General features: G+C 29.2%; 1 protein-coding gene across 3 annotated transcripts in view; it reads left to right on the top strand.

Moving 5' to 3' along the window:
* Ndae1 (Na[+]-driven anion exchanger 1) overlaps positions 1 to 14,473 on the top strand; it is a 167,941-nt gene that overhangs the window by 105,526 nt on the left and 47,942 nt on the right. For 2 of the 3 annotated variants that reach the window (XM_043052758.3, XM_087165310.1), the window contains 4 exons: positions 8,456 to 8,613; positions 12,399 to 12,644; positions 12,720 to 12,866; positions 13,804 to 13,901. In XM_043052758.3, coding sequence (XP_042908692.1) covers positions 8,456 to 8,613; positions 12,399 to 12,644; positions 12,720 to 12,866; positions 13,804 to 13,901 — 649 coding nt within the window. Of the gene's footprint in view, positions 1 to 2,863; positions 2,972 to 8,455; positions 8,614 to 12,398; positions 12,645 to 12,719; positions 12,867 to 13,803; positions 13,902 to 14,473 lie in introns of all 3 variants that reach the window. The other variant, XM_043052756.3, reaches the window with a different exon arrangement.

Raw genomic sequence — 14,473 nt, 5'->3', positions numbered from 1 at the left:
TAAGAGGTAAAATATTTTTTATTTCAATATTACTCATAATTTAAAATATTTATGGCTTTTTGTATATTCAAATCAATAGTTTTGTGTGTTTATTTAAATAAAACTTAAATGTATTTTTTCTTTAAAAAATTTTTTTTTTTCATGGAAATTTCAATTATGTAAGATGATATACATATAGATAACTGCAACTTATAGATTTAATTTCCAAATGATCAGTTGTGCCAATTTTTTTGAAAGAGAAATTAGAGAATCCATTTGGAAAGTATTTGTAAGTCTGTTGCTTTTAAGGGTTAGCGTTTGGATGAATTTGAAAATATTGGTAAAAATTAATCAATTGGAGTACTAATGCTTTTAACACTATAACTTGATGAAACATCAAAATGAAACACTTTGATTATTAAAATTGTAAAATAAATGAATTGAAAATCAGATGAATGAAACATTTGAAATTATTAATTTTCAAAAATAATTGTTGTTATTGTTACTCATCCCCCTGGTGTAGGAAAGCCAAAAGACCCTGTCACCCAAGAACATCGAAAATCTTCTCTCCTGCACATCCAGGAGGCTCCTAAACAATTAAGCTGAGCAGGAAGGAAAAAAAAATTTCCCCGTGCATTTCAAGTGACCACTTCTGAATCTTGCTGATTATAGAGTCCTGGGGTCGCTGCATGACAGAGACAGGCCTTGCAGTTATGAACTGGTGGGAAGCGCCAAAAAATCAAAAGTATGCCACTGGTCCATGGCTGGGGATGCATTTGATTGAGGAACTGCAGGGGCTGAAGACTGACTAAATCTCATGCCTTGGGTGACTTTGCCAGGAGAATACACTCCCTTCGTCCGTTCTGTCCAGGAACACCCCCTCCTGGAAAACTAGAGGGAATCAAATTATTTATTTGATATGATGAATTGCCTGGAATGATTGTGCATGTTAAAGCTACCCAAAATCTTTTCAGATGTGTGTAAAATCATCTTAAAGATCTCAGAATGAGCTGACATTAGTAAAAAGAACCTGCTTTATGAATAGACATAACAGTAAAATAGCTCATTTTTATCTGAATAATCAATCGAAATAGATGACTTTTCAGAAAATTTTATACTGGAAGGGGACATTTCACCTACATAAGTAATAGAAAAAATTTGTTCAGATAAACCTTGAGTTATCAACCATCAATGCTGAAAAGTGGTTTTAAAAACAAATGGCAAGATTGCAATAATTCCTGCAAAATGTTTCAGAGGTGATCACTTTTCTCGAAACTTTCAAAATACAAATGGGTTTCTTCTGTGATCTTCTCAATGCTGTCATTCTTTCTTTTGATCTCAACTTAGAAGACACTCTTCAGTCAAATATCACCAATTATGTGATGAGCTCATAATAGGGAAAAACCTCATATGTTTTACCCAATATTAGACCTGTGAAAATATTTTGAATTAGCACTTGGTTAACTCTGGCTATCCGAAATTTAATTAGGAATACTCTTTTGAGATTGGGTCCTTTCGGGTTTTTTGATTTTGTGAATTTGTATGGACTAATTTTTATAAAGTTTCTTGATCCAGGATGATAAAAGTTTCTTTCTCATTAAGTTCATATGATGATCTTCATCAGAGCATAGTTGGTTTGTTGCGAGTGTCCACATATAAGATATGTTTTTGAAAAGTGAAAGTTTCTTAAACTTGTAATTTAATGGCAATGAGCAAGTATTTTTAGTAAGTTTGTAAGTGATTATTGGTTATTTTAAGGAATTCAATATGAAATTACATTAATACGCTTTATTATTTGAAATGATAAAAATGTTTGTATAAATGGTGCCATTATTTTATTAACTTAAAAGCTCCATCTTTTGCTATTTATTAAGTCAAATGCAATTTAATGTAAAAATTATTTTTATAATTACATTTCATAAACTAACTGAATAGCTATATTTTAATTATAGATTATAAGCATATTTTTAAACTAGCAAAGTAAAAAGTAAATAAATAACTGAAGTAAAATCAATTGAATGCAGTGTTCTTATGAAAAGTACTCTTCTAAATTTTCATTGGTCAAAAACTATTAAATCGATTTCAATGATGTTTAATATTACTGTACAAATGTCACATTATGATGAACTTTGTTTTTTGTAATTTAAAAAATACTAGTAATGATTGAAATCTTTTAGGTAAATGTGTTTTGCCAGTAAACTAAATAATGCCAAAGTATTTTGTATTAGCTACTCATTTTATTAACGCTTAGTATTTGAAGTTTCCTCATTCTTATATTCTCTGCTTTTATTATTGATAAAAAAGTTTTTATAAAGTAATATAGTATTCAACTTTTACATTCATTTTAAATATGTGTTGCTTTATAATATGCACATTATTCCCTTGCAAGTCAAATATATATTTTGAATTATTCATCAGTAAGCATGTGTAAAAAAAAAATTTCCATGCTCTGTAGTTATTAGCTAATCCTGGAGTAGTTTAGTAGTTAATGCTGCTTGTGCATGATTACCTTATTCTTAGTATTCCCCTTGCTACACATATAGCATTGTTCAACAATGAAATTTTTCTAGATTTTCTGCGCTCAACAGTGAAATGGGTTGCAATATTCTCAGAGTTCAATTATCCACGTTTCTGTCTCGGTTAGGTTAGGTGTTAACCTCATTCCTGGAAGATAACTTTAACTTTTTCATATTTATTAAGTAAGCTTCATTACGTTTGGGGAAAACAATGAAGCTTTGTTGAACAGTGTCTGTTTGTAGCTGTAGAAATTGTTTTTGATCCATTAAAATCCCTTTAGTTAGAGGGAGTGGGCAGTTGAGCATCCCAGGAAAGGCCACTCAGATATAAATTCTTTCTGAGTGTGAAAGGTTTGATCTCATTGCAGCCCAATTAGATAAGGATGCGTCAGGCTCGTCTCCGCCGTCAACTCCCGTCAATCCTGCAGTGGCTGGTGAAACAAAACCAAACTTTGCCAAATACCTTGGCCTTCCTGGTAACTTCTTCATGTTTTATTACTGAGCATGCATTAGTAGTAATCTCTTAGAGAAGAGCATCTCATTTTTTAGTTTTAATACTATGTGAAACACTTTATTCTACAACTTTATGTGAACTTTTATATAAAAATAAATAAATAGAAGTACAATATATGCAATTTTTGAGGTAAATTTTTTTTTTACTAACTTCGAAAACAGTTTAGCGGTAAAGGATACTCAAATGTCATTGTATTTCAGTGAATTAAGACATCAGTGCTTAAAAAGTTCAAAAACCATTTCAAAAACCATGTAGATTTAACTAGTCAGCAGATTATATAGTGATAAAAAAATACCCTCCACTAGAAATGTAACGAATATTCAGCTACTATTCGAAATTCGGTCCTTTTGCCGAATGTTTGATTGGCCAAATACACAGCCAGATATTCGACCAAATGTTCGGTAAAGTGTTTTTTGACAGTTTTTTTGGGGGAAATTCTTATAGATTTAATAATAAACTAAATTAAGAATAAACTAAGATTAAGAATAAACTAAAGTCGTATTTTTTACCATTCGTTATTAGAAATTGTTTTTGCACATATTTGTTAAATCCTAATTAACCTATTTAATTTATGTTCTGAAAGACAAATGGAAAAGTGAAATTTGAAGAATTGAAACTAGGTTTCTTTGCACTGAACCATAAGTTTTGTAATGCTGATTATCTTTTTAATTGTATTTAGGCAATTCAATTTCTTAGATTTTTTTTCAACACTTTGTTTTAAAAATTGAGAATGTTTTTTTGTTTGTTACATTTTTGCTAGTTTTTCTGTATTAACAATAACACAGCATTTTAACGGAGCGTTTCCAATAGACTTAATTATTTTATTGTCTCTTTTTTTTCTTGTACTGTAAGACAGATAACTCGTAACATAGAAAAATGATTCTGAATGTTAAGATTATATTTCAGTTATGAGAACAATTTTTTTTTCTTCTCTTTTACTTTTTTTATCATCATGTTTATTACGACAGCATCTTTTAAGGAGCATTTCTAATGAACATTATTCTTTTATGGTCACTTTTTTCTAAAAATACGACACTGAGAAAAGGTTAAGTTTAATTTTTAGCGTTAAATCTTTCATTTAAAAATTAAGAACTATTTTTGTTTTGGCTTCTATTTAGCTCTTTATTTTTAAAAAAATTTCGATTTTATGGACATTTTTATCATGAGGGGGAAATTAGGAAAGTTTCTATTAGACTTTCATCATCACTTTTTCTTGAAAATACAGTGTTTGAAACAATGTTTAGCTTTAAAATTTTCTTACAAAAATAAAGATCTATTTTTATCTATGGGCGTTTTTATTACAGAGCTGCGTTTTTAGAAGTAGTTTAGATAACGTTCTTTCTCTTCCAACGTTTCATGGATGTATTTTTTTTCCGGAAAATATTATTTTTAGCATTAAAATTTTGTTTTAAGAAATAAGAGGATATTTTTTATTTATTTCTATTTTTGTTCAACTTTGCAACTTTAGTTTTAATAAAAGCTGTTAATCAGTTTTTTTTTATTTTAAACATTTCAATATTTCTTATTATTTTACTATTTTATTTTCATTATCTTAAACATTTTTATTAAAGTTTTTTACCTCATACAATTTTAATTATTTTTTAATAATGACTAAACTTATTTATTTGTAAAAAATGATATTAATTATTGATTTTTTTTAAAAAAAAGTTTATTATCGGTCGATATTTTTGGCCGAATATTCGGTATTCAGCTATTGAGCCAAATCACTATTCGTTACATCCATATCCTCAAAACACGCATATTTTTAGTGACTGGGAAGTTTATAGTGTGAACGAAATGAAAACTAGAGTGAACTCAAAGGAATGAGTTACCCAATCCACTCATGCAATTTTCATGAAATATATATCAAAATTTTATGGCAATATGATTTATTTTAGTGTAATTTTGCAACTAATAGTGATATAAAAATCTTAATACTGCTTTTGTGCATGCACTCAAAATTGATTGTCCCAGAGCCATACTATAGTGGTTAAAGAGTTTCTGATGTGTTACTGCTGATCAGTGAACAGTAAGAATGATCCTATAACACTTATCTAGATTAAGCCGATCTGGTGTATATTATCACAGCATTTTAGAGTGGTGAATGCGTGAACAGTAAGCCATCTTGACTTTGGTAACTAAAAACTAGACGTCGGTACTAATATGACAGTTATAATCAACAAGCACTCATTCTGGAAGTGTACCATGACTTATTAATAAGGGAAAGGTTAATAACAATAGTCATTTACTTGCCGACATAACCATTGCTTTGCAAAAAATATACTTCTGCCTGGATCTGGATTTTACTTTGACATGTAACTCTGGCATCAGTCAAATATTAGCAAACTATCATCTCCTCCGGATGATCCACTGATTGTCTGTTGTGTAATAACACCTTGCAGTATTTATTGTAGTATAAAAATACATAAGATTGAAGAATGTAATTGAAAGCCATCTTGCATAAAACCAAGAGAAGTATTTAATGACTAACATCGGTAGATTGGAGTATTTGTCCTCATTACAAGCCACAATTTGGAATCTTAAAATATAAGTGTTACATTGCAATATTGCTTGCTTTTAGACTATCCTGCAATGTTATGCATTAACAAAATGTACTATTTTTCAAAATTAAATATAAACGTTTAATATAGTATTTAAAAAATGAGCCTAATCTGGTTCAGTAATATTTTGGACAGTTACAGATAAAAAAATTCATTAGTAAAAATATACATTCTAAAATATATTTACGATAGCATTTTGCTAGAAAATAATTTTAAATTGAAAATTATAAGTTTATCATGTTTCAGTTATTTTTAATTTCTTTATGGGTGAAAGTTTAAATATTTATACCAATGTTGTCCAGTTACGAGAATAATTATTTTATTGATTGTTAGAGTGTTTACCATTTCTGATGGATATAATTAATGGGTGTATATTTTAATTGCTTTCAATTCTGATAAAATATCATGAATTGAATTTTATGTTAAATTTGAGAGACTACTTATTAATTATACTACATAGGTGTGTAATTTTAGGTAGATGCATAAGTTTTGAGAATTACATTTTAGAAAATGACTGTTAAAATTTTTATAAGGTTAATATTTTTTATCATATAAATTGTTCTGTTGTGAAACCTGTGCTTTCAGGAAAAAATTAACTAAAAATGTCATGGATCTAACTTTTTTCCACAAAAACTAACAATATAAACATACTCAGTTTCATTATTTAATAGGTTAAATTTCAATTTTTAAAAGAAAACTCCTAATTAACAAAGCATTATAGATTGTTTAACTCTTCCCTCGTTTTTTAAACTAAACAAAATTTTTATCTGGGTTATGGGCCTTAAAATAATGAATAGTTTTTTCCCAATGTTTGTTTTTTCATTGCCTTCTATGTACAGTGCACAAAAAAAAAAAGAAAACAGCTTATACAACTTTTGATATGATTGAATTTTCGCGTATTTAAATAAACAAAAAAATTTAAGAAAAACTATTTTGAGCAAAATGGTATAAAAAATAAATAAGAAAAAAACAGCATAAATCAACTAGTGGTATCCGTTCATCGAATTCTATCACAGATAAAATTCTGGAAGGGAAGTAATATGGCGTAACTACCACTATAAATGTTAACCCTTTGACGGTTATGAACGAGTTCAGCTCGCAATCGAATCTTGCTTCATAATGCGCTCAAACGAATTCCGCTCGGGAGCAAGATTTCGACCGTAATGGTTAGAGACGAGCACTACTCGTGTAGTGAAATTTTTCCCCAACGCACGTGACGAGTTGAGCTCATTCGCCATTATTATTCTGCATTGACTATGTTTAAAACGAATCCTACTCGCGAAGCGTAGTTAGTTTTACTGCCTCAGTACGTGTTCCATGAATTTCTTTTCATAATGAAGGAGGGATTTATTTTTTATCTTGTTCTTTTTAAGCATATTTTGGCGCGTTTTTTAGGGTGTTTGTAAAGTAAAATGGCTGAAAAGCAAAAGTTAGATAATTATGATGATGATTTTGATTGTGATATAGAAAGCTTATCAAGTTTTGAGTCTGATGAAGACTGTGTTCAGAGTATTTAGGTAATTACTGTATTTAAATGCTTCATGAAGTTTTACATTAGTTGTATTTATTTAGTCCTTTCAATTTAATATTTGTCTTATATTTATAATCAACTATTATTTATATAATTGATTATAATCATTTATAATTTACTATTAATAATTATCATTTATTATTTTAAAGTAAGTAAAAACTGTTATTTATGTACTACAAATGCTATAAGAAATTTTTAAAAGGCGTGAGGCGAGCTATCTATGGCATCGCCAGATATGCCAACTTGCTCCGCTTTGTGAAATAGTATTTCCTAGTGATAACGAAATTCAAGTTACTTTCAGTTTAGTATTTTTCCTTTTTGAGTAATTTTTCACCACTAAATATCAAAAATTATAAGTATCATATAAAATGCAACGTTAAAGCAACAATCTACTGGTTACTCTATTAAAAAGTAGACGTAACTGTCCTTCTCCAACGAATTTTACTACATAATTTGCTACCACTTTATTATAACAATTCCAGAAAGCGGAACTGTTGGCATTGCCAGAGAAGGGTGAAATTTTCAGAAGAACGGCGGGGGGAAACAGCTGCCAATTTCGACTACTTTTTGCTCATAATACTGTGTGAATTAATGAAACGAAAACTGCTAATATCTCTAACCGTCAAAGGGTTAAATACCAATTCACTAGAAGACACGTTAACTTGATTCCATCATGATGTACCTTTTGATAAATGAAGGTTGACATAGTCAATCCCCTCACATACCTCTTTTTTTCTGACCCTCGAAAGACATAGTAGCCGCAATCTGGGAATTGTGGTCCTAATAGTTTGTTCAGGACAGCGGTCAAAATTTGGCCTACTTGATGCTAATTTTACTTTTCACCTGATCAAACTATTGGGACCATATTTCCCGAATTGCAGCTATCCTCTATATTTTAAGGGTCAGAAATTCAGATCCATTGTAAAAAAGGTAAGTTTATTCAGAGAAAGTATGTTTTTTCTGTCTATTTCGTAGCTTAAAATGCCGTCTGCCCTAATTAATTTGCATATTTCAGGTCACCGAAAATCCGATCATTAGATCAAAAGGGTGTTTAGTTTATTTACTTGAGCACTGTACTTTAATTAGTTTCATTTCAAATAGTATTAACATCTTTAAAAAGTTAAGTATGAAATTTATGTTAATTTTTATTCAATATATATCTTTTTTTAATTGGGATGAATGAGTGTTTTTTAAAAGTGTATGTAAACATCGAAAAGCTAATAATCTATCTGCCTTTTTTCTTTTGTATTTTACATCAAAAATTGTTTCCTGGTGACCTTTGAAAAAAAACTCAGAGAATTATAAATCCATTTTATCTGAAACCCTCTTTCATAAATTTGTTTAATTTCCATAGGCAGTGCACCAAACACAACGCAAGACACAATAGTGAAGAGTCCGAGCTGCTCCTCATTGAACCTCGGTGGGAATTACTCAAATTCCAGTCAAAGTAATTCTCATAACATTAGTGATATATCTGGGAATTCCACAAGCTCTGCAGACCTACAACACAGGGTATTGTATTAAATATCTATTAATAATCTATCCAGGGTCGGATTTAAGCTTGGTGGGGCCCTAAGCTACTGAAAATGATGGGGCCCTTTTGAGTTCAATTGCATTTCTATACACCTAAATTAAACTGTCACTATTTTTTATTGTTGAGTTTTAACATTATATTATTAAAAAATTCGATAATGTTACTTTATTGTTCAATATATTAATTGTGATGAGACTATTACGTAGAACCTTTCTTTTATTGCACATATTTTTTGAACGAGGGGAAAAAGTTACAAAAGAAACATATTTTAAGCACAGAGTAAAAATTTGGAGAGCTGGGCCACTACATATTTAACAAGAGTTTTTTTTTTTTTTTTAATTCATTTTGATTATATTTTATTTGCAATTTTTAATGATTTTTTCGCGAATTTTTTTCTCAATTTTATTTTCTTTATGTTACAAAATCTATAAGACTTAGAAACATGAAATTTTGAATTTGCGTAGAAAATATGCAGAGAGTTAGAAAGAAAACAAGAAAATACAATTTGATTATTAGTTTTATTTTTTATATAACCGCCTTTGAACAACCGACTCAATTTTGAGTTTACGCCCTATCAACCAGGCTATCCCAACCAGATTTATTAGTTTATTTTATAACAGTCATTGCACAGCCGACCCAATTTCGAGTTTACGACTACTAATATTCAACACCGTAGCCTTGTCATTTTGAACCCAATCCAGAAGACAATGGAACTGCTAGATTAGTACCCAGAGGTATTTATTTGTTATAAGAACTTGGAGGACATTGTGACCCCGACAGATTTAACATGCACCAGTCACCATTTTATACATGGGTATTCTTCTGCCGGCTGGATTCAAACTCCCATTCTCAAGAACACGAGTCCAACGCCCTATCAACCAGGCTATCCCGGCCAAATTTATTAGTTTATTTTATAACAGTCATTGCACAGCCGACCCAATTTCGAGTTTACGACTACTAATATTCAACTCCGTATCCTTGTCATTTTGAACCCAATCCAACAGTCCCTGGAGCACGTGAGGGCCGTTATATTAATACTGTTGGTAAAAATAAAAAGAACATTTCGTAAGCTCATATTATTTAATTGATGTTTATATTGAAAATATTTCTTCATTATTTTTGCTTTCTTTTTAATTATTTTAAGTACATTTGTTAAATTTTAGTGCAAGAAAAAAAATTGTCATTATTTATGTAAATGTTTGGCTTATATTTTTAAGGATTTATTAAGGGGTCTATTAAATATCAGAGAGAATAAATGTCATACGTGTTTAAAGTATCAGCTCTGCTCTTGATGGTGTATACTGGCTAGGATGTGAAAGAGCAACTGTCCCGGGCATCCCACCAAAACGAGCATTCAACATATCAATGGAACACGCTAAAGCTTTATATCAATTAGCAATTAATTTTAGATAATCACAATTGTAGATTAATTATCTTATTATAGAATGAAATGTTTTAAAAGACAAATATCTGTTAATGTTTAGCATTTAATCAACGAAAAAACAGAACCAATATTGAAATCTAATGAATTTATTATTTTTAATTACTGATAAAGTTTGTGACAGAAAAAAAAATAATAAAGGCTGATAGATTTCAGAATTTTAGAAACACCTTCTAGTTATACTATTCAATCAAATAGGTTTCGATGTCTTTCATCCCGGTCTCATTAGGGATTCAGCATATTTCGATATAATTTTTGTTTCGTTCTTACTTAATATTAATTTGTTTGCGACAATTAATTTGTATACCTCTTTTACTACATTTTCGAAGAGTTTAAAAACATAATATTGAGGATTTTAACTGAAATGAAATTTGCTATTTTTGTATGCCTCTTTTATTACGTCATCATCACACACACACGCAACTGTCTACTCTAAATAATGCTATATAGAATGAGATAGCAAAACTAACGTGTGTAGTTATTTAAATTCTTATTCAAAAGTATTAGTTAATTTTTTTTAACTGACAATTTCTGTCCTTTTTTAGATACTTTAAAGTGCTGTTTAAAACTGCTGCATATCACATGAAAGCATTAAATATATCATTTGTACAATTTTAAAGTAAAATAAAAGGGAATTCTGATCCTTAGAAACAGATATTAAATAGTCTATGATCGAATGATGGGGCAAAAAAAAACTTTTTTACCTTTTAAACTAAAAATTTTTTATTTATAGTTGTAGTTATTTAAATTCTTATTCAAAAGTATTGGTTAATTTTTTTTAACTGACAATTTCTGTCCTTTTTTAGATACTTTAAAGTGCTGTTTAAAACTGCTGCATATCACATGAAAGCATTAAATATATCATTTGTACAATTTTAAAGTAAAATAAAAGGGAATTCTTATCCTTAGAAACAGATATTAAATAGTCTGATGATCGAATGATGGGGCAAAAAAAAACTTTTTTACCTTTAAAACTAAAAATTTTTTATTTATAAATAATTTATTAATACTTAAATTGCTTGAAAGATGATATGTACCCTACTAGTGACAACGAAGTTTTTTATTTTATTCAGTCATTTCTTTATATTTATTATGTCCGACAATGTAAAAATGAAAAAAAATGCATTTTCGGCTTCTGAGGGCCCCAGCTCCAAATAAAACTTTAAAAAAAGAGTGGGGAAAGTATGATCTGGGGGCCCTCGTCATCTCGGGGCCCCAAGCTACAGCTTATTTAGCTTATACGTAAATCCGGCCTTGAATCTATCTATTATTGAACTTGTATTAAATATCTATTATTAACATAGAACATCAGATAATCATTTTTGAAAAATATTGATATGTATCTTCTTTACTTTTAAAATAGTTATAAAATGTGAGAATTCCTATGTACTTGGATAAAAACCTATAATGTATTTTGCTATTCTACTCAATATGTGTTTATAATTACTTGAAACATCCCACTCCCTGAATTTGCAGAATTTTGCTTTTCTTTTGCCCCATTCCTAAAAAAACTTTCATTTTATTTTTTAGGATTATTAAATAGCATTAAGAAAAAAGAAACTTCATTAATATTAAATTTACTATAATAAAATCTTATAAAGAAGATTGGACTGTTCTTATTATATTTTTAAATTATTTAGTTTCATTTGAAGTTGAGGAAGCACTTTAATTAAAGATATTTTAAAGATAAAATTAAACATAAAGATTTATTAAAAAAATATTAATTTATATTGAATTTAATGATTTCTTTAAATAGCAATTTTTATTGTAGTTTATTTTGTAATTAATGTTGTTTAACTTTGGAAAATATGCTTCCGAATACTACACAAACTTAGCGTGCCACCCTGAAACTGCTGTAGCCTGTTTAATTTATTGTGATTAACAATTTTGTACAAGATACATTAAAATTAATTTTTTTGTTAGGCAGTCCTGATGAAGGTATTTGAATGCCTGACTAAACTATTCATCGTTATGTGAAGTGCCCCTAAAATAAAGTAGTATAGTCATTGTTGGGCAGAGAACAAATTTAATAGATCTTGTGTTTCCTCCTCCTGAATAAAATGATTTTGATAAGGAACTACCATGAAAATACTTTATACTAAATTTGTATTCTTCTTTTAAGGTAGAAAAAAAATATTTAAGTATTATCAGCATTTTTATAGTTTAATGAATTATTGTCGAAGGGAAATTGTTTTAATATTGAAGATAATATTATTTTTCCTTTTCAAAACCTTTTAATTGAAATTACAATTATAATTTGTTTGCTTCAAAAATTTTTTAATATGGGATACTTTTTGTTGAATGTGTAAATATTATTTTCAGCTTAATCAGGCTTTCATGAAGAAAATCCCTCCCGGAGCTGAGGCCTCCAACATTCTGATAGGAGAAGTAGACTTCCTTGACCGTGCCATTATCGCTTTTGTCCGTCTCAATCAGGCCTGCAACTTGGGGGATCTGACCGAAGTACCTGTTCCTACTCGATTTTTATTCATACTTTTGGGTCCCTCTGGGAATTTAGGCCGCTACCATGAAATTGGTAGAGCAATGGCTACTCTCATGTCAGATGAGGTAAAAAAATCTTTTATTGAAAGTCACATATTTAATTGTATTTTAGTATGCTCATCTTAATGTTTATTTTTTAAGGTATTCCACGACGTTGCGTACAAAGCTAAGAGCCGGCAAGACTTGCTTGCTGGTGTCGATGAGTTCTTGGATGCAGTTACTGTGCTTCCTCCTGGCGCCTGGGACCCTAGTATACGAATCGAACCACCTCAGTCATTGCCATCTCAGGTGATGTATTCACTTAAAATATATTCTATTTTCAATTGATGCACATTTATTTCATAAGAAACCTATTACACATCTATTCTTAGCTTTTTCAAAGAATCAAACAAATGTGTATCATTTGTAATAATCTAAGGTTTCCATGTTAAGCTGAATTTCAAGATTTTATATTAAGGTAAAAAGCAGCCTCGAAAAATTTGTTTTGTGCTATGATCATTTTCTCTCTTAGAATTCACCCTGGAATATTTTATTTCTTTCATCTCTTTTCCTTTCTTCTGTGAATTTATCTGAATTAAAATGGATGTTTTTCTTTCATTGACAGCATTGTGCACAGTTACTGAACTTGGTACTATAATACCTGTGTTAACTTATCAGTTCATAAATTTTTTTGTTTGATTTCTGGTCATGTTTGGGTTTTTTTCTTTTATTTATTTCTTAGAAGAAAAAAAAAGATTTTTTTTAAAGGAAAAAAATCTTTGCCCAGGAAGAAAATATGTCTTTTAGTAACACAAAAGCTTAACTCTGTTAAAATCAAAACATTTTTTTTTAAATTCCTAATTTTTTTTTTCTTTTTGCAATTTATTGTTTATTATGCTGAACCCAATGAGCATTGCATATAATTTAAAAGATTAATGTTTTAGTTGTTGTATTAAATATAAAAAGATTGTGTTATTTCTGTGATTGTTTCAATCTTGTATATGTTATTATCATTAACTGTTGAATTTTAAGTATATTAAAATTACATTTTCACTTATTTATTATTTTTTTATTTATTTGATTTGTTTTTAGAAGAGTAGTAAAATAAAAGGAACAATGATCAAACTGAGATGATTGTTAGTTTTGCTAATTATCATTTGTCTAGAACTTCTTATTTCTTCTGCAGTCTTCAATACTTTTGTTTTTTATCAGCTAAAATGATGACCTTTTAAAATAAACATTTTAGGAAGCTAGAAAAAAGACTGAAGTTCAAGAAATCAAAATTGATGAAGAAGAAGAAGAGGAAAAAGAGCGAGAAGAAAGTGGCTTAACACGCTCAGGACGGTAAGTTTATCAGAAAGTCTTTTTCTTTTCTTTAATTAAAATTAAAATTAAGTTTTTAGTGTCACATGTTTTGTGGTTTTCAATTTTCTGTAATATATTCATATAATCTCTTAAAGTCAGAAACTTGAGTGTATTTTAATTATTTTAACATGTCTAGTTAGGTAAAAAATTAGAACCGCAATTTTGCAGAGATATGCCGTGGCATTTAAGATTTAAAACATTAAGTTTTGGTATCTGTGGCATATCTAATGATGCAGCCTATCTGGTATTTTTTTTTTTTAATTATATGACTTGAGCTAAAAAAATCTATTTTGTTGAATTGATTCTCCAAACTTTCATTGTTACTGTTAATCTTTTGGAGCTATCTATTTTCATAATTTACGATCAGTAATAATTTAAGGAATGCGGGTGAAAAACAGTTTACAAGAATGTAACAATGGATGGTTGACCTTATAAAACTAAGCACAGATGGCGCTAGAGGTTCAAATTTGCCTTAAGATGCTACTTCTGATTGTTTTCTGTGCATAAGCTTGGAAAAGCGCGCCATTCCATATTATTATACTTATAGTGTT

The sequence above is a fragment of the Parasteatoda tepidariorum genome, chromosome 6 (assembly GCF_982258835.1).
Source record: "Parasteatoda tepidariorum strain Cologne lab strain chromosome 6, Ptep-v5.0, whole genome shotgun sequence".
In the NCBI taxonomy this organism is placed as follows: domain Eukaryota; kingdom Metazoa; phylum Arthropoda; class Arachnida; order Araneae; family Theridiidae; genus Parasteatoda; species Parasteatoda tepidariorum.
The sequence above is the reverse complement of the archived record's forward strand: the minus strand, read 5'-3'. Positions and strand labels throughout refer to the sequence as shown.